At 53.1% G+C, this 20,782-nt stretch overlaps 1 protein-coding gene across 1 annotated transcript in view; it reads left to right on the forward strand.

Moving 5' to 3' along the window:
- Positions 1-3,305: 3,305 nt before the first annotated feature.
- Positions 3,306-20,782, forward strand: part of LAMB4 (laminin subunit beta 4) — a gene marked incomplete at its 5' end in the record, with an annotated part of 84,682 nt that continues 67,205 nt past the window's right edge. The window contains 2 exons of the mRNA XM_084635948.1: positions 3,306-3,345; positions 5,553-5,710. Of these exons, the coding sequence (XP_084492074.1) occupies positions 3,306-3,345; positions 5,553-5,710 (198 nt within the window). The remainder of the gene's footprint in view (positions 3,346-5,552; positions 5,711-20,782) is intronic.

The raw sequence follows: 20,782 nt of genomic DNA on the forward strand, positions 1-20,782 counted from the left end.
CAGGCAGGGGGTGTGGGGGTGGCTGGAGACAGGGGCTGGCTGCGGGCAGGGGGTGTGGCAGGGGCTGGTGCAGGCAGGGGGTGCAGGGGTGGCTGGAGACAGGGACTGGCTGCGGTCAGGGGCTGGTGCAGGCAGGGGGTGTGGGGGTGGCTGGAGACAGGGGCTGGCTGCAGGCAGGGGCTGGTGCGGGCAGGGGTGGCTAGAGACAGGAGCTGGCTGTGGGCAGGGGGTGTGGCAGGGGCTGGTGTAGGCAGGGGGTGCGCGGGTGGCTGGAGACAGGGGCTGGCTGCGGGCAGGGGGTGTGGCAGGGGCTGGTGCAGGCAGGGGGTGCAGGGGTGGCTGGAGACAGGGACTGGCTGCGGGCAGGGGCTGGTGCAGGCAGGGGGTGCGGGGGTGGCTGGAGACAGGGACTGGCTGCGGTCAGGGGCTGGTGCAGGCAGGGGGTGCGGGGGTGGCTGGAGACAGGGGCTGGCTGTGGGCAGGGGGTGCGGCAGGGGCTAGTGCAGGCAGGAGGTGTGGGGGGGCTGGAGACAGGGGCTGGTGCGGGCAGGAGGTGCGGGGCGCTGAAGGCAGGGGGTGGCTGCGGGCAGGGGGTACGGGGGGGCTGGAGGCAGGGGCTGGTTGTGGGCAGGGGGTGTGGGGGTGGCTGGAGGCAGGGCAGGGGGTGCAGGGGCTGGCTGCGGGCAGGGGTGCAGGGGGTGGCTGCAGGCAGGGTGCGGGGGTGGCTGGAGACAGGGGCTGGCTGCGGGCAGGGGGTGTGGCGGGGCTGGTGCTGGCAGGGGCTGGTGCAGGCAGGGGGTGCAGGGTGGCTGGAGACAGGGGCTGGCTGCGGGCAGGGGTGCAGGGGGTGGCTGGAGATAGGGGCAGGCTGCGGGCAGGGGCTGGTGCGGGCAGGGGGTGTGGGAGTGGCTGGAGACAGGGGCTGGCTGAGGGCAGGGGGTGTGGCAGGGGCTGGTGCAGGCAGGGGGTGTGGGGGTGGCTGGAGACAGGGGCTGGCTGAGGGCAGGGGGTGTGGCAGGGGCTGGTGCAGGCAGGGGGTGTGGGGGTGGCTGGAGACAGGGGCTGGCTGAGGGCAGGGGGTGTGGCAGGGGCTGGTGCAGGCAGGGGGTGCAGGGGTGGCTGGAGACAGGGGCTGGCTGCGGGCAGGGGGTGTGGCAGGGGCTGGTGCAGGCAGGGGGTGCAGGGGTGGCTGGAGACAGGGACTGGCTGCGGTCAGGGGCTGGTGCAGGCAGGGGGTGCAGGGGTGGCTGGAGACAGGGACTGGCTGCGGTCAGGGGCTGGTGCAGGCAGGGGGTGTGGGGGTGGCTGGAGACAGGGGCTGGCTGTGGGCAGGGTGGTGGGTGCTCATGGGGAGAGCGGCTCGGAGCAGCCCGAGCAGCAGGACGCAGCCCAGGCCCAGCAGAGCAGCTGGGGACCCACCAGGCAGCAGCGGGAGCCCCAGGGCCAGGGGTCGGGGGAGCAGCAGCAGCAGGAACAGGGCTCGTGCCCAGGGCCAGGCGGCAGCCCACATGGCTCCCGCAGCACAGCATCCCCGGCAGCCGGAGGAGGAATTACATCACTTCTCGGCTGGAGCCCATCAAAGCCTCAGCGCCCCCTGCAGGGAAGCAGGTTAACAACCGGTTCTAAAACTGCTTCAAAATTTAACAACCAGTTCACGCAAACCGGTGCGAACCAGCTCCAGCTCACCACTGCTTAGGTCTGTCTGTTATTTTCATACAGTATCAAATTTTGAAGTTCAGCTCAACAGGAAAATGTTTGCTGAATTATGCCATAGGAAATTGGGTCTGCTGGAAATTCCCTTCACAGTAACTTCTCACTTAAAGTCATCCCGGTTAACGTTGTTTCATTGTTACGTTGCTGACCAGTTAGGGAACATGCTCGTTTAAAGTTGTGCAATGTGCCCTTCTAATGTTGTTTGGCAGCCGCCTGTTTTGTCCACTGCTTGCAGGAAGAGCAGCCCTTTGCAGCTAGCTGGTGGGGCCTGGAACCAGGATGGACCGGCAGCCTCCCATCAGCTCCCCACTTCCCTAAGTTCCCTGTGCAGCAGCTGCCCAGCAGGCTATCAATTGCCGGCAGTTCAGCTGTCCCTCCCCCCACTGCCATGTGCTGCGCCTGCCCTCTGCCTTAGAGCTGCTCTTCAGAGCCTCCTGCTTGCTGTGCGGGGGGTGTGGGGGGAGAAGAGTGAGGCTAATGTCAGGGTATCCCCCTTCCCCCTGCTCCTGCACCCCACTTACCCCATCTTCCATAGAGCAGGGGGGATACATGACAGGGCTCAGGAAGGAGGGAGCTTCCTGGCAGCAGCTGCTGTCTCAGCATGCTGATTAACTTAAAAAGGCAGTGTACTTAGAGTGGGGTCAGCGTACTTAAAGGAGCAACATGCATCTCTCTCTCACACACATGGTGTGTGTCTCTGTCTCTCTGCCATGCTGTCTCTCCTCCCTCCATTTATGCTGCCTTGTAGAGTGTGAGGCTACATTAACAACAATGAGTTAACCCTTGAGGACTCAGCCAATTGCTAGTTCATCATTTAGCAGTAAGGCATTCCCTGGGAAATATCCCACCCTCTGACTCCACCATCTCAACCAAGCTTCACAATCATCATTGCTGTATACAGTATTAAATTGTTTGTTTAAAACTTATACTCTCTCTGTGTGTATATATATATATATATATATAGTCTTTTGTCTTTTGTCTGGTGAAAAAAATTTCCCTGGAACCTAACCCCCCCATTTACATTTATTCTTATGGGGAAATTGGATTCGCTTAACATCGTTTCACTTAAAGTCGCATTTTTCAGGAACATAACTACAACGTTAAGCGAGGAGTTACTGTACAACTAGATAGCAAAAGGCACAACTGCACAAAGGTTACTCAGCTTCTCATACATAGTTCTTCAAGATCCTTCAAAGCTGCTGTACGCTAGGGGGAACTGAAATAATGAGATACCAGCATAGAGCACAGAAGGCTGGTTGTCCTTTTATAATTTTTTCCCCACTATTATAGCTAAAATAGCTGTGTAATTATGGAGATTGCAAAATATGCTAACATAGGACCCAATTCTGCAAATAAGTAAATGACTTTACTCATATGACTAGTTCCATGGAAATGCTTGAAATGCCACTACCCTGGTATCCTGTGGAATTTCATCTTAGCTTACTCCACATGGCAAGGGCTGTGTGGGAATTAGGATCAGGGATGGAATTGGAAAGCTGCTATTCTCTGCTACTCCACAGAAGTTAATGCTACAAGCAGTATCAACAAGTCCTCTGTGTCTGCTTGTCCCTCTTGAAAGGGAGTGGGTTATAATGTACACCGGGGACAGCATGGCTTCATTTGAGGTGGCAGGCAAGCAGGCACAGAGACTGCCATCTGCTTTTCCAAGACCCTTGAGGTTTATAGGTCTCACTTCTTCCCATTCTGATTGCTAATCCTTCCCTTGGTAGGAAGGATGCAGAGAAAATCCCACAAGGAAAAACTTTGTCTTCCGATGATTCCCCTTCCACAGGTCTTTCTGCAGGGCACGAGCACCTGGTCCAGAGCTACTAGCTATTTTCCTCATTGCACATGCTTAATGACTCACTCATAATATTGTTTCTGCTATGCATATCGGCATGAGACAATTATCATGCCTCAGTTGATCTGCTTAGGGTTAAATGGGTTATATTTAAATGATAAGATGGGACTTCTGCTTATAGCACTTTATTTTTATTTTTAAGTGTCAACAACCTTTTGAAATCTTATCAAAAGCAATTCTGAGTTGTTCTTTTGCTTTGATGTAGCTGTTAGTCACTAGCAGGAAATCAAAGCCTGCATTTTCTTTTCATCTGCCTGTATTTTTATTTCAGTGGTATCAGTTAATGTAAGACAGCTATGAGCATAATGTATACATGAGGAGAGGTTTGATGAGGCAAACTGTTAAATGTCATAACAGGTTTCTTTTCCTCCTGCAGGTATCCAATTCGTTTGGTTGTCACATAAAAGAATGTGGCTTGAGCTGATCATTCTTTTAAAGTTTGGTAGGTGCAAATACTTTACACATGTCCAGGCTAAACCTTTTTGGTTAATATTGTGTAATTTACATATTTTCCCAGCCTTTCATTACATTGCTTCATCTTTCCTCTAGTGATACACAAAGTGTTTTCAATGGTTATTAAATTCTACTGAAATATAGTCCTGGTAAGACACAGGTGCAACACTCCAATGACTCCTCTTTCCAGTACCTGCATTCCAAAGACCTGATTCAAAGTTCATTAAAGTCAAAGGAAACCCTCCCATTGTATTCAATAGGCTTTGGGTCAGGCCCTAAAACAGATAACCCATGCCTGCCAACAGTTGATAAATGTGAATCTGGGAAGCAAAGTAGGGCAAACCAAACACTCCTATTACTTGACTACGGAAAATGCTTGTAAGTAAACTGCCTGTCTGAAGTATATCCTAAGCCATAAATTGAAGTTTGACAGTTCAGCACTCCCTACAAACACTCTTAATTGATGCTAGTCTGCTATTTCTAACACTGCATTAATAATCTCTCTAGTTTCCCTTAGAATCCTAAAACACAATTTTTATCAGAAGTTGAGCCAAGCAGAGTTAAACAATGATGCCTCCAAGGCTCCCATTCCTGTTCAATGTTTCAGGACAGAACTTGCCTAAAAGGGTAAAACCCTGCAAGGAAAATCTTAACTTACTGGGAGGAAAATATTGAAAGTCATGTCAGGCAATGCAAGCCATAAAGCTTTGTGATTATCTGATTCCTAATTATTTCTGTTCCTAAATGTCCATCTTATCCTGGAAAATGTGGGGTATGGAGACCAAAGCTAGGGGTTCAATTCAAGTCATCTGACAAGCTGAGGAATCACTGACTTGGATTCCAATCTCAGTTACGCTGGTATAAATCTGGAGCATTTCAACTGCAATCAGCAGAGTTACTCCAGATTCATATTAATGTAAATGAGGTCAGACTCTGGCCCTGTGTATGGGGTCACCTGTGATGTTATCAGTAATACCTCATCAGTGCTTGCTATATCTACATATGAAGCACAAAGCATAACAAATTATTAGTGCCTGGCAGTTTCACATATTTATTGCACGATGTAATATTGATCAAAATTTTAGCACTGATATGCAATATGCTAGTTACCAATTTATTTATAATTATCTGCAGCAGGTGGGTTCAGACTGGAAATAAGGCACACATTTTTAACAGGGAGGGGAATTAACCATTGGAACAACCTACCAAGGGTTGTGGTAGATTCTCCATCATTGGCAATGTTTAAAAGACATGGTCTACTTCAAACAGGAATTAGTTTGGGGAAGTTCTTATGGCCTGTGTTATACAGGAGGTCAGACAAATGGTCCATTCTGGTCTTGGAATCTATGAACCTATGAATTAGAGAAGCTCTTTTGAATCCTATCAAGCAGCTTAAACAAAGGACAAAAGGAAAGTGTAGACAAAGGACAATTCAGGTGACGTTCCAGTGTAGCTGCTTTTCTCTGGAGCATATAGCTGAGTATGTCACAACACCATTACAGCTGTATTTGTCTTTTGTGTTCAGTGCTGTTTAGTCTCCTGCATGCAGAGGATGAATGTAATAGTGGCTCCTGTCATCCAACCGTTGGAGATCTTCTGGTGGGTCGCAGTGAGCAACTAACAGCCTCATCAGTTTGTGGACTGACTGGCCCTCAGAAATACTGCATTATAGGCTACCTCGAGGTTGGTTTATTCTTATTCATAAAATAACTACACAATACATAATAATAAGATGCTACATAATAATAAAATGCTTCTAGATATGTTTAAATAATTGTCAGATGACAAGAATACACCTGGTGAAATTATATATTCCATTAGGGCAGGAAGATAGCTTGGTAGTAGCCTTCAAGGTGATGTTTAATTTCTCAACAGAAATGGCAATGCATTAGTGAGACATAAGAACAGCCATATTGGGTCAGACCAATGGTCCTCTAACCCAGTATCCTGTCTTCCGACAGTGGCCAATACCGGGTGCTCATGTTGTAGGAGCAGCAGTGATCTGTATGCTCTGTATGACTATGCTCTGTATAACCTGTAGGTTCAAAAGGTCTGTTACACCTCTTCCCCCCCTCCCCTTTTGTCTCCTCTCCCTTTTTGAATACCTGTGAAGTGGCTTTCCCCCTCCCCGCTCCTTCCTGGAATGGTTGTGGGATGAATGGGCTGCTTGAGCAGCTGGAAGATCAGAAGAGCTTGCAGGTAGACAAGGTGGCTGGGACTCTGATTAGGCAGTGATCAAATGCCCAATGTATGGACACTACCCAAGGTGGAGTGTAACCAACCAGATGTGGCCAAGTCATCTCTAGTCATGGGCCATGAGGAGCAGGTCCTTAAAAGGGGAAGGGACCATGTGCTCGGGAGTGCACTCATAAGATTGTACCTCCTGTGAGGGCCCTTCACCCGGACTGCCTGGCCAGTGGTTCGCCACATTGCATTCCATCGTGCCTCGGGAAGACTTACCTTCATCGCACCATCCATCGCTGCACTGTGGGACACTTACGTTGAAGGATCCTGACACCTCCAGTGCTGTGCCTGTGCTGGGTGCGTGAGTATGCAAGTGTGAGTGTGACCCCCCACACACACACTTCTTCTGAGCTCAGCTATCAGTATAATAAACGTGCTGCTTTCTGCCAAACTCTGGTGGGTCATTAGTCCTCCCTAAGCTTACTAGCTGGCCCGATTTCAGGTAACATTTCAGAGGGAATGAACAGAACAGGCAATCAGCAAGTGATCTATCCTCTGTTGTCCACTCCCAGCCTCTGGCAGTCAGACGCTAGGGATACCCAGAGCATAGAGTTCATCCCTGACCATCTCGGCCAATAGCCATTGATGGACCTATCCTCCATGAACTCACCTAGTTCTTTTTTTAACCCCGTTACAGTTTTGGCCTTCACAACATCCCCTGGCAACAAGTTCCACAGGTTGACTGTTCAAGGAAGTAGTGTGATGAAGTACTTCCTTTTGTTTGTTTTTAAACCTGCTGCCTATTAATTTCATTGGGTGACCCCTGGTTCTTGTGTTATGTGAAGGGGTAAACAACACTTCCTTGCTCACTTTCTCCCCACCATTCATGATTTTATAAACCTCTATCATATCACCCATTCGTCATCTCTTTTCAAGCTGAAAAGTCCCAGTCTTTTTAATCTTCCATACCCTTAAATCATTTTTTTCCCTTCTCTGTACCTTTTCCAATTCTAAAATATCTTTTTTGAGATGTGGCAACCAGAACCACATGCAGTATTCAAGGTGTGGGTGTACCATGGTTTTATATAGTGGCATGATGATATTTTCTGTCATCTTATCTATCCCTTTCTTAATGATTCCCAACATTCTGTTAGCTTTTTGGACTGCTGTTGCACATTGAGCAGATGTTTTCAGAGAACTATCACAATGACTCCCAAGATCTTTTTTGAGTTTTGACAACTAATGTAGACTGCATCATTTTGTATGTATAGTTGGGATTATGTTTTCCAATATGCATTACTTTGCATTTATCAAAATTGAATTTCATCTACCATTTTGTTACCCAGTCACCCAGTTTTGTGAGATCTCTTCGCAGTCTGTCAGGGACTTAATTATCTTGAGTAGTTTTATATCATCTGCAAATTTTGCCACCTCACTGTTCACCTATATTTTTTCCAGATCATTTATGAATATGTTGAACAGTACTAGTCCTAGTACAGATTCCTGGGGGACACCACTGTTCACCTCCTTCCATTCTGAAAACTGACCATTTATTCCTACCCTTTGTGTCCTGTCTTTTTTTAACCAGTTACTGCTCCGTGAGAGGATTGTCCCTCTTATCCCATGACTGCTCAATGTATTCACAAATGAATACATGAATCTCCAGTAACACTTTGCTGCTGCTGTCCTCAAGTAGTTTTCCTGTAAAATGCCTCATAAAGGCAAACATACACCGTATATGTCAGTCTGATGGGCATTCATGCATGTGAAGAATGTAGTTTTGTAAGGCTACGTCTACACTTCAAGCTGGAGGTGTGAATTCCAGTTCAAAGAGACATGCCCTCACTAGCTCTGATTGAGTCAGCACACTAAAAATAGGGTAGCCGTGTTGTTGTGAGGAGCTAGCCACCCAAGTACATACCTATCTGAGAAGCATATATTTGAGGTGGCTAACTCTTCCCATGGCTCATGCCACCACAGCTATGCTCTACCTTTAGTGAGCTAGTGTCATAAATATAAAGGGAAGGGTAAATACCTTTAAATCCCTCCAGGCCAGAGGAAAAACTCTTTCACCTGTAAAGGGTTAAAAAGCTAAGACAACCTCGCTCGCACCTGACCACAATGACCAATGAGGAGACAAGATACTTTCAAAGCTGGAGGGGGGGAAACAAAGGTTCTCTCTGTCTGTGTGTTGCTTTTGCCAGGACCAGAGCAAGAATGCAGGTCAGAACTTCTGTAAAAAGTCAGTAAGCCATCTAGTTAGATACGCATTAGATTCTGTTTTGTTTAAATGGCTGATAAAATAAGCTGTGCTGAATGGAATGTATATTCCTATTTTTGTGTCTTTTTGTAACTTAAGGTTTAGCCTAGAGGGATTCTCTATGTTTTGAATCTGATTCCCCTGTAAGGTATTTACCATCCTGATTTTACAAAGGTGGTTCTTTTACTTTTTCAATTAAAATTCTTTTTTTAAGAACATGATTGCTTTTTCATTGTTCTTAAGATCCAAGGGTTTGGGTTTGTGTTCACCTATGCAAATTGGTGAGGATTTTTATCAAGCCTTCCCCAGGAAAGGGTGTGTAGGGCTTGGGGGGATTTTGGGGGGGAAAGACATTTCCAAGTAGGCTCTTTCCCTGTTATATTTGTTAAACGCTTGGTGGTGGCAGCAATAAAGTCCAGGGACAAAAGGTAAAATAGTTTGTACCTTGGGGAAGTTTTAACCTAAGCTGGTAAAAATAAGCTTAGGGGGTTTTTCATGCAGGTCCCCACATCTGTACCCTGGAGTTCAGAGTGGGAAAGGAACCTTGACAGCTAGTCTGGGTATGTCTTCTCGAGCTGGGAATTACACCTCCAGCCCAAAGTGTAGACATACCCCCAGTGGCAAGATTTTGTTTCTTGTGTACTGCACCTGTAAGTCTTTTGGGTGCCTAAATGCCTTTCAGGATCTAATCCTAATGCCCACTGACTTCAATGGAGTTAAGCACCTAAACACCTTCGGGGTTCAGGGCCTAAGAGTCTGCTGGATGCAGTTGCCATTTTGTGTTCAGTTTAGATGTAATGTGTTGCAGAGAAGACACATACACAATGTGCTCTCTTATGTTGTTTTGTTGTGTAATTTAAAATAAAAAGTAATTAATTGAGCAATCATTATTTGTGTATGAAAAACATAACAGTGTGTGTATGCTCTTTGACTGTGCAGGGAGGTTGGGCTGATCTCCCTGACAGTTTTTGTGAACATAAGAGAGGAATAGGAGCCAGCATGAGCGCAAACAGCATTCCCCTGAAAAAGCTGCTAAAGCTGTCAGTTCTGACATTGAGATACATTTATTTGGGTTGTTGTAATTCAATGAGTTGCAATGAATTCAAAGCTGTTTGCACTAGAGGACCATACACTCATTACCTTGACAGATGCATCTTGTCCTCTTCCACATGGCTGCAGTGGGCCTCGCCTGCACTAAAATCAGTCTGGCTTTGCCACATAAGGGGCTGGATGCATAGAAAAGTGCAGAGGGAGTCTGCACCCTCTGGATGCCATGGAGCCCAGCTCTGAAGGGACCCACATCTCTGTGCAGCCGAGCTTAGGTGACAGGGAAGTGATGGATAGCGCTATGCGGATCCAACAGTCATTGCCTCTTATCAAACTTCCTACTGATATAAATGGGAGTTTCCCTGAGCAAGGGTTTCAGGACATGGTCCCATGAAGTTAATGAATCATCATGAGAAAATATTTTTCACTAAATACCAGATGTGAACTGCAGAGGAAGTTAATGAGACATTACTCATTTTAGAGGTAATTTTAAAATGACTATTTATCACCTTCTGGTCAAGGACTGTGACATGTTTAAAGTATAATATACTGCAGAAGTAAGAGAGTCGGACGGTACATATCAAGCTAGTGCAGGTCAACTTATTCATTGTAAATCAGTGATCTGATCAATTTAACCACTTTTTCCATTCTCAAATAGTTTGTGAATCAGTCCTATTTTCTGTGAATCTCTTCACTTTTTGTAATTATCCACCAAATAGTGTGAATGAACAATTTTCAGGCAACATGGTTATTCATGAGCTATTCCCTATAACTATTTACTCTGTTTTTTTGTGTGGCCTCAGATGCACATGTTGTTTCTGATCCCTGACTGGTTGACTGCAACTTTTTAACGAGGAGATTGAAGAATGAGAAATAATGAATAGTAAATAATCTTGTTTCTTCATGCCTACCTTTGATATCGTGTGAATATGGTATTGTTAAGATGAACAGCCATTCTTGAGACATTAGTACAATGATTTGTGTGATTTGACACTGGTTAAGTGTCATGTCCTCTCTAGTTATTATTTTGCATAGAAGATAAGAGCCTACTACTGCTATCACCTAATGGGATTATTCCTTCAAATCAAAGAGTGGAGGCCTGTGCTTTGGGGGCTTGACTCTTGTGACAGGGTCAGGCCAGATGGCTATAGGAGAGTAATTTTTTTTTGAAGCAAAAGATATTTTTATTTGCATAACACACTTACAAAGTAAAAACAGCAGCATATGCAATGTGTAACACAGCAACCTATCACAATTGTTTTCTCATTAGCTTCAGGGGAGGGAAGTGTTCAAGCTTGCCTGGGCCCAGAGTGGGGGGCTTCCTCAACTCTTGTGGTCTTCCACCCTTCCGAGTTACTTGGTGGCCCAGAGCGAGGGGACTTCATTGACTCTCGTGGTCTTCCACCCCCTCGAGTTACCTGGCGCCACCCCCGAGCGTCACCAACAATTCCCTCCTCTGAAAGCACCCGACAAGAGGGGCAGGCTGTGGGGTGGACAATCTGGGGGGGGGCACGTGCACCCACGTGTGAAAGGACCCCTCTAGGATGGTGATGTCCGCAGCAGCAATGGCTGGGGCTGGGGTCCCTTACTCTCTCCCCCAATCAAAGGGTCAGACAAAGGGACCCGGACATGGACACCAAGCAGAGAACCTCGGACAGCGTCCACCGCTCCTTAAAAGCATCAAGGGAGTCGGTGGACGCCGCCCAGAGGAACTCCGCACAGATACATGAATGGACCGAGGATCGTAAAACAGCTCCACAGTCACAGGAAACTCCATCGGCTAACCTCCTCTCTCTGGTTTTATAGATGGCCGTTTTAGCCAGGGCCAGGAGGAGGTTAACTAGGAGATCCCGCAACTTTGTGAGGCCACAGATGGGGAGTGCATAAATAAAAAGGTGAGGGGAAAAATGCAACCAAAAACATAATAGGAGATTTGTGAGGAGCTGGAACAGGGGCTGCAGCCTGGCGCACTCCAAATATATGTGCGCCAGGGTTTCCCTCACACCACAAAAGGGACAAGTATCTGGGATGGGGGTGAACCACGCCAAGTACATGCCCGTGCTCACAGCTCCATGAAGGAGCCGCCAACTGATGTCCCCAACGGGCCTCGGAACCAAGGTGGAATATAGGCTGGCCCACCAGGGCTGCTCACCCTCCAAAGGTGGCAGAAAGTCTCGCCACTTTGTGTCGGGGCAGGACACTAGGGTGAGGGCATGAAGGTTGTGGAGCGCGATGTTTCCTTGGCTCGGTTTAGAAGCGTACCGGCTGCAGTTCATGCAGCCGGCTCGCAGTGAAGGGGTGGGGGGGGGGGTAGATTGGATCTGCGGGGCAGGGGTCCAATTAAAAAGTCCAGAGGGCCTGGGGTAGAGGGTGGGCGGGGCGTGTCCTTGAGCAGGACCTGGTCAAGGTAAGCTCGAGCAGCGGGCGGCAAAGCGGCCTTCACCTCCTGAAGTACGCGCCGGAGGGGTACAAGGTCTGGAGAGCCCCATACGCCGGGCGAGCGTCAGGGGATCCAGCCAGTCTCCCCAGTCGTAGTCCAGGAGGTCTCCGACTCTCGTGACTTCTGCCAGGATCAAGCTCTGGCGCATCGAGTGGGACTCCGCTACCTGCACACGGAGCTGGGGGTTGTGTAGCAGGGGCTCCGCGAGGAGATCTACTCCCTCGGTGGCCACCATGGACCTGGTCGTTAAAAACAGTTTCCAAGTCCGGAGGAGGTCCTGGTAGAAGACTAGCAGCCCGAAGAGGTCTTGCGGAAGACCTCCCGGATGGAGATAAAAGAGCTGCCGGTCATATCAGAGCCCTCGGATGCAGCGCAGGATGGCGTGCGCCAGTGTGCTCCATGCCGAACTACTTGCACCATAGAGGAGCCTCTGTAGGGCCTGGAAGCAGAAGACACGGACCTGAGTGTGTAGACACTTCAGGCCCTGTCCTCCTTCCCTCAGGGGTAGATGAAGAACCCCTACAGGGGCCCAGTGTGTTCCTGACCAAAAGAACCCCAGAATCGATGTCCGGAGGTTGGTCAGGAAACCCGGGGCTGGGATCAGGGTGTTGAGCCGGTACCAAAGCATGGACAGGACTAGTTGATTAAGCACCAGCGCTCTCCCTCGGAGGGAGAGACATCGGAGTAGTCCCGTCCATTTCCGGAGCTGCTCTATCACCCTGCCCCTAAATTTTCCCAGTTCTCCGGTGGAGAGGGATGCATGGCAGAAAGGTAAATACCGAGGTAGAGCAGCGGACCCGCGCTCCACCAGATGGTCTGAAGCGCGGGTGGGAGGGAGCTCGCCTGCCGCCAGTCTCCTACCACCAAGCCAGAGCTCTTGACCCAGTTGACCCGGGTGGAGGAGGCTGCTGAATAGATGGCCTGGCAAGCCTCCACCCGCGCCAAGTCGCCGGGGTCCTGGATCACAAGGAGCATGTCATCGGCGTACGCCAACAGGACCAGCCACAGCTCCGGCTTCCGCAGCACCAACCCTGTCAACCTCCTGCGGAGGAGAAAGAGGAAGGGCTCGATCGCCAGAGCATACAGCTGGCTCGAGAGGGGGCACCCCTGCCGTATTCCTCGCCCGAAGCTGACCGGTTCAGTCAGGGTCCAGTTGAGCTTAACCAGACACTCTGCGGAGGCGTACAGCACCCGGAGAAAACCCACAAACTGGGGTCCAAAGCCAAACGCCTGCAGAGTGCTCAGGAGGTACCCGTGGTCCACCTTATCAAATGCCTACTCCTGTTCTAGGGACAGGAGGACAAACGACAGACCGTCTCTACACCCGAGTTCCAAAAGGTCCCGAACCAGAAATAGGTTATCAAAGATACTGTGGTCTGGGATGGTGTAGGTCTGGTCTGGGTGGATCACGTCCGCCAGCACAGACCCTAGCTGCAGCGAGATTGCTTTTGCTACGATTTTGTAGTCCGTGCTGAGGAGTGAGACGGGACGCCAATTTCGTAAATCGCGGAGGTCCCCCTTCTTCAGCAATAAGGCGAGCACAGCTCGCCTGCACGAGAGAGGGAGGACCCCGCTCTGCAGAGACTCGGCCCAGATGGTGACTAGGTCTGGGCCGAGGACGTCCCAAAACACGTGGTAGAACTCCACAGTCAGCCCGTCCATGCCTGGAGACTTATTGGTGGGCATATGACAGAGGGCTTCCGAGAACTCGGCCAGAGCGAGAGGCAACTCTAGCTGGTCTTGGTCGCTCGCGCTGACCATAGGGAGCTCCACCCAAAGCACTCTGCAAGCGCTAGGGTCGGTCGGATCCGGGGAGAAAAGGCTTGCGTAGAAGGCTCGGGCCCTCCCGCACATCTCTGCCGGTTCCGTGAGGGGGGTGCCGTCTTCTGCCAGGAGGCAGGTGACGTGTTTCTTGGCCCCCCTTGTTTTCTCCAGGGCATAGAAGAAGCGGGAGCTGTGATCCATCTGCTGAAGGAGGCAGATGCGGGATCGAACAAAGGCGCCCCTGGCCCGATGGTCCTCGAGGGCCTGGAGTTCCTTCCGCTTCTCCCAGCACGCTCCGCAGAGGAGCGGGTCTTCGGGGCTGGCGGCCAGACGCCTCTCCAGCTCTAAGACCTCCCGTTCCAACTGCTCTATCGCCGCATTTCTCTGTCGGCTGGTGCCCCGAGTGTAGTCGTGGCAGAAAAGCCGGACGCGCACCTTCCCCAGGTCCCACCATTGCCGCGCCAAGGGAAAGGCATGCCGCTGCCCTCACCGGGCCAGCCAGAATTCCCAGAAGGACATCACGATGCCCTCATCCTCCAACAGGCTGTTGTTAAAATGCCAATAGGCCGGCCCTGGCCTCTCCGCACAGAGGGAGGCTGTCACGGTGGGTAGGTGATGGTCAGAAAATGGGGCCAGCCGAATGCTGGAGGAATGGGCTCGTGAGAGATGGAAGCGTGATAGATAAATGCGGTCCAACCGGGAGTGGCTCGACCGATGGGCTTCCACCCGGACAAAGGTGAACGTGGAAGTGTCATCCGAGTGGTGGTCATGCCTGATGTCCACTAGGGAGTGATGTTCAACTATCTCCCGGAGTGTGTCCGTGGTGGCCAGGCACTGCTCAGTCCCTGAGTGGTCTCGCTTCTTGAGGGTGGTATTAAAATCCCCTCCCAGGACCAAGCACTCGTGAGAACCTAAGGTGCCGAGGAAGGTGGACGCCTGCTGATAGAATTGCAGCCACTCCGGGCCCGATGTTGGGGCATAGATGTTAACGAGGTTAACCACGAGCCCCTCTATACGGACCTGGAGATGCAGCAGGCAACCCTGCATGGCCTCGGCAACCCCTAGCACCTCGGGCCATAGGTCGGGGGAGAACAGGGTCACCACTCCAGCTTGCCGAATCGTGGAATGGTTAAAGTAGACCCTGTCCGGAGGAAAAAAATCCCCCCATCGCTGGAGAGCAAGCTGTTGCAGGAGCCATGGACATCCTCTAAAAACTTCCGCAGCTCTCCTCGCAGCTCATGGGGAGGTGGGGTTACGGTTTCCCAGTTGTTCCCCAGTGGGGCCCTTGGTGCAGCCCTGTGGTCCACTAAAATGGACAAGCAGGGTGCGGACCCCCGACGGGGTGCCTGATGGGCTGGAGCTTCTAGGCCCACCTCAAGCTCTGGGGCGATAGGGGGCAGTGGAGGGAAAATAGCAGCCCCAATGGGTCGGGGCAGGAGAACGCAAAGGCCGCTCCCTGGGGGTCATCAGTTGGAAAAGGGAAGGAGACAGCCCCGGGGGCGGCAATAACATCGCAGGAGGTAGACTGTATAGGGATAGGGGCAGGGGCAGGGCAGAGGCATGGTTCTGGGTTTCGGGAGGCAAGCAGCTGGATGGTGGCGCCTCCTGATCAGGGTCAAGGGTTAAGAGGGTGGGGAGGGAGCTCTCAGTGACACTGGGCATGCTCTCTGTGGTGGATTTAGCGGCCACAGCATCAGGAGGTGGATTATCTTCTGTTGGGCCCCCGCCCAGGAAGGAAATCAATTGCTCCGCACCAATGGGGGGTGCCCCTGGTGGCCCCTTGCCCCGGCCGCATGGCGCTGGCTGTCACCTGGGCAGGCTCGGTCGTCGTCAGCGGGGTGCCCTCAACAGCCGGGTCAATGGAAGAGTCCAGGGGCTCCTCAGAAATGGGAGCAGAAACAGCAGTTAGGGGGAGGGAGCATAGGGAAAAGAGAGGTGGAGTGAAGTCGCCCAAATTGAGGTTTTCTGGCAAAAGGTCGTCCTCCCCCTGGGTGACCGGGGTCAGATCTAGGGCCTCGATCTCCTCGAACATGGAGGAGAGGACACTTTCCGTCACCCCGGGGTTCTCCCCGCTGGCACCTGCCACGATGGTTGCCTCGGGGTTCACGGGGGCTTCGGGTAGTGTCGGGACAGAAGGGGCTTCCTTAAGGGTCTCGGAGGGGAGGGTCTCCCTTGGAGGGGAAACACTACCTTCCAGTGCTACCACGTCTTTCCCGGCTGACACTGGTGGATGGGACGCACTTGTGGGCAAAGCAGAAGGTTCGGCATTGGTGCCCCCCTTCCTGGTCTTCCGGGGGGCCTCTGCCTTGGGTAGATGAGGCGGAGCTCGAGCCTTCCGCTTGCCTCACTTCCCCTGGATTAGGGCCCAGCCCTCCATGGCATCATCTGGGGGCTGGTTAGCAGGGGTCGTATCAGGGGGTAAAGACGATGGCTCAGGGGCTTGGTGGAGGGACGGTGGGGTGGCATAAGGGAGGGAGGATTCTCCCTGGGGCAGGCTTTCTCCCATGCCTGGTGGTATCTCTGCCACACCCTCCTCCATAGGCCCCGCCAGATTGTCAGCAGCAAAGGCGGGGTTCTCCCTCTCATCTGGGCGTTGTAGGGGAGGTGCCCCTTGGGCCTGAGCGGGAGAAGTGGTGGTCCAAAGAGGAGAGGGGGCGGGTTCGGGTATCGGAAGGCCAAGGGCGTCAGCAATGATGGGGCCAATGTCCTGCCAGGTCTTGGGGATCCCAGGTGCTCATCCTTGCTGGGCTAAGGGGCAGTCCCTCCAGACATGCCCTGACGCCTGGCAGAGGTAGCACCAGGCTTCCCCCATGGAGAAATACACCCGGTAATGGGCCCCCTGGTGGGGGACTAGGAAGGACCCCTTGAGCGCCTCTCCATCACGCGCCGCCGATGGCAGTAGAAGCTGCACTTGCCGGCGGAAGGAAAAGATGTGACAGAGGGTGGGGTCCTTGCAGCCCAACAGGAGAGGGCTGATGACAGAATCAGGTTTCCCCAGGGTGGAAAGGGTGGGTAACAGGGCAGCATCGGGGAGAAAAGGAGGGACAGAGGTCAGGACCAGGTGGACGCCCAGGTCCTCCAGCAGCTCTAGGGGGACAAACACCCTGCCCCACCGCCAGGCCCCTCTCCACTACCTCCTGGGCGGCAGCCTCTGATGCTAAGAAGAAGACGACCTTCCCATACATTTTGGAGGCCGCCACAATGGCCGAGGGCCCCACCACCCTTGCCAACGCCCGCAAGTAGGTCTCCATGTAGGGCAAGGCGGGCACCAGGAGGCATCGGACACCATGCTTCCTTGTCATGGTGGGGAAGGGGCCCCGGCCGCTGTTGATGGAGGCGGAGGCGGTGGACAGGAGAGATGACGAGGCAGCAGGTGGGGGGGCTGCCGCCGCCCGGGCATACATCCTGGGGGGGTGAGGGAGGGACACCTGCAGAGCCGGTGGAGAGGGCAGTGGGGAGGGATGCCGTGGTCGATGGCGGGGCCGCAGCAGTGGGGGTGGCCCCTGCCATGGAGGGCCTGGTGGTTTTAGCGGGGCCCTTCCCCTTCTTCTTGCCCTGGCCTTTCCTGCCGGCTGGGGGGCTCTCCTAGAGTCTGGGGAGGTGGTGGGCATAGCAGCGGCGGAGGTCACCCTGGTGTCCTCCATTGCCAATGCCCCAGTGGGGGCGGTGGCAGGTGGTTAACTGGAGTTGGGGTCAGGTAAAAAGGGACAGACTGTGGGAGGGGCAGTTCGAGGGGGGGGCACATGAACCACCATACGCTTGTCCAGAGAGTCCTGTTTGGTTGGCTGGTGCTTCTGGCCCACATGGTGGAATCAGGGCGAGCAGCTAAGTCCAGAGGCAGATGTTAAACAGCCAGCAATGACGATGGAGGGGGCAGTGATGAGGATAGTAGTGTGTGGGAGGGGGGAGACACAGATGGATCGGGGGGCAGCTCCGTGCCACATCCCCTGTGTCTCTACAAACACAGTCACGACACAGTCAAGGCCTCCCCCCACACAAGAGCACAGTTTGAAAGTTACTCAGTCTTGGGCCCCCTCCACGGCGATTTGTAGATTCCCCGGGAGGTGTTCCTCCGGTAGACGGCTATTTCCCTTCCTTGTCCAGGCTTTCGTTTTCACAGCTCCAACATTCCAGGGATGCCAGAGCAGGTGATAAGAAATTCTCTCAGCCGGAGATGGGTCCACAAACAAACAGCAAGCGGCTGGGTCTGGGGGCTGGGTCCTTCCACTCCCCCCCTCCGGGGAGCGGGTCAGCAGGCCCCCCCTCTATCGGGGAGGTTCAGCTGGAGCAGCAGCAGCGTCCGAGGGCAGGCGGGCTGGGAGGGGGGGGGGGCTAACAGCCGGCCGGCAGCTGGCCAGCACTCTAGCAACAGCAGAGAAAGAAAAAAAAACAACAAAAGAAAAGAAAGGGGGAGAGCATCTGGCCCGGTCAGGGGGGGAGCCGAAGCAGGGGCAAAAAGCAAGAAAAGCCCAGGCCAGAGGGCAGCAGTAGGAGAGCAGGCTATGTAGGTCCCTTTTCCCTGGGTAAGGTAACAGGGAAGGTGTTTGTTTTTTTTTTTAAACAGAAAAGAAGTTTATTTGTAACACTTACAAGAATTACCAAAGGAAACAAAACAACTATGCAACAAAACAACGCAAACAGAAGGTATAACACAGCAGCTTTCAGGAGGGAGAAGTGTTCAGGCTAGCCTGGGCCCAGGGCGGGGGGGCTTCCTCGACACTCGTGGTCTTCCACCCTCCTGAGTTACCTGGTGGCCTAGAGCGGGGGGGCTTCCTCGACACTCGTGGTCTTCCACCCCCTCGAGTTACCTAGTGCCGCGCCCAGTGTCACCGATCCTCCCTCTCCTGAGAGTGCCCGGCAAGATGGGCACGGCTGTGGGGTGGGTGGTTTAGGGGTGGGGGGTGTAGACACCCATGTATTATAGGATCCCTCTTAGATGACAGTAATGATGGTATCCACAGCGGCAACGGCTGGGGCTGGCGTCTCTCGCTCTTCCCCTCAATCAAAGGGTCAGACGGAGGGAACCGGACGGGGTCACTGAGCAGAGAACCCCGGACAGCGCCCACTGCTCCTCGAAGGCGTCAAGGGAGTCGGTGGACGCCGCCCAGAGGAACTCCACCCGGATACGTGAATGTACTGAGGATCGGAAAAAGGCCCCCACAATCGCAGGATGTTTCATGGGCCAACCTCCTCTCTCTGGTTTTATAAATGGCTGTTTTAGCCAAGGCTAGGAGGAGGTTGACCAGGAGATCCCGCGATTTTGTGGGGCCACGGAAGTGTATAAATAAAAAGGTGAGGGGAGAAATGGAGCCAGAAGCGTAATAAAATATTTGTGAGGAGCCGGAAAAGGGGCTGCAATCTGGCACACTCTAAATATACATGCGCCAGGGTTTCCCTCACATTACAAAAAGGGCAAGTATCCGGAATGGGGGTAAACCGTGTCAGAAACACGCCCGTGCTCACAGCTCCGTGAAGGAGCCGCCAACTGATGTCCCCGACGGGCCTCGGGAGCAAGGTGGAATACAGGCTGGCCCATCGAGGTTGCTCACCCTCCAAAGGTGGCAGGAGGTCCCACCACTTTGTATTGGGGCGGGGCACCAGGGTGTGGGCGTGAAGGGTGTGAAGCGTGACTGTGTATAAATATTTCTGTGGTGCTATTTGAAAACTGACCGGCTGCAGTTCATGCAGCTGGCTTGCAGTGAAAGGGTGAGGGGTTTGTTGGGATCGGCAGGGTAGGGGCCCAATGGAGAGGTCCGGCGGGCTTGGGGTAGAGGATGGGTGGGGTGCGCCCTCGCGCAAGGCTCAGTTGACATAAGCCCGAGCAGCGGGGGTCAGAGCGGCCTTCACCTCCTGAAGCACGCACGGGGGGTACGAGGGCTGGAGAGCCCCATGCGCCGAGTGAGCGTCAGGGGATCCAGCCAGTCTCTCCGGTCGTAGTCCAGGAGGTCTCCGACCCTCGTGACTTCTGCCAGGACCAACCTCTGGCACACCGGGCGAGACTCCGCCGCCTGCACACGGAGTTGCGGATTGTGCAGCAGGGGCTCCGTGAGGAGATCTGCTCCCACGGTGGCCGCCACAGACCTGGTCATTTGAAACAGTTTCCAGGTCCAGAGGAGGTCCTGGTAGAAGACCGGCAGCCCGGAGAGGTCTCGCGGAAAACCTCTCGGACAAAGATAAAAGAGCTGCCCGTCGTATCGGAGCCCTTGGAAGTGGCGCAGGAAGGCGTGCGCCGGTATGCTCCACGCCGAACTACTTGCACTATAAAAGAGCCTCTACAGGGCCTGGAGGCGGAAAACGCGGACCTGAGTGTACAGACACTTCAGGCCCTGCCCTCCTTCCTTCAGGGGTAGATGAAGAACCCCAACAGGGGCCCAGTGCATTCCTGACCAGAAAAACTCTAGAATCAATCTCCAGAGGTGGGTCAGGAAACCCGGGGCCGGGGCCAGGGTGTTGAGCCGGTACCAGAGCGTGAACAGGACTAGTTGGTTAAGCACCAGTGCTCTCCCTCGGAGGGAGAGACATCAGAGTAGCCTCGTCCATTTCCGGATCCGCTCTATCACCCCGCCCTCTAAATTTTGCCAGTTCTCCAGCGGGGAAGGGTGCGTGGCAGAAAGGTAAACGCCGAGATAGAGCAGTGGACCCGCACTCCACCAGATGGTCTGAAGCGCGGGTGGGAGGGAACTTACCTGCCGCCAGTCCCCCACCGCCAAGCCAGAGCTCTTGACCCAGTTGACTTGGGCGGAGGAGGCTGCCGAATAGATGGCCTGGCAAGCCTCCACCCGCGCCAAGTCGCCCGGGTCCTGGACCACGAGGAGTACATCATCGGCGTACGCCGACAGGACCAGCCGCAGCTCCCGCTCCCGCAGCACCAACCCTGTCATCCTCCTGCGGAGGAGACAGAGGAAAGGCTCGATCGCCAGAGTGTACAACTGGCCCGAGAGGGGGCACCCCTGCCGCACTCCTCGCCTGAAGCTGACCGGTTCAGTCAGGGTCCAGTTGAGCCTAACCAAACACTCCGTGGAGGCATACAGCACCCGGAGAAAACTCACAAACTGAGGTC

Source organism: Lepidochelys olivacea (genome assembly GCF_965140295.1).
Source record: "Lepidochelys olivacea isolate rLepOli2 genome assembly, chromosome: 1".
In the NCBI taxonomy this organism is placed as follows: Eukaryota; Metazoa; Chordata; order Testudines; family Cheloniidae; genus Lepidochelys; species Lepidochelys olivacea.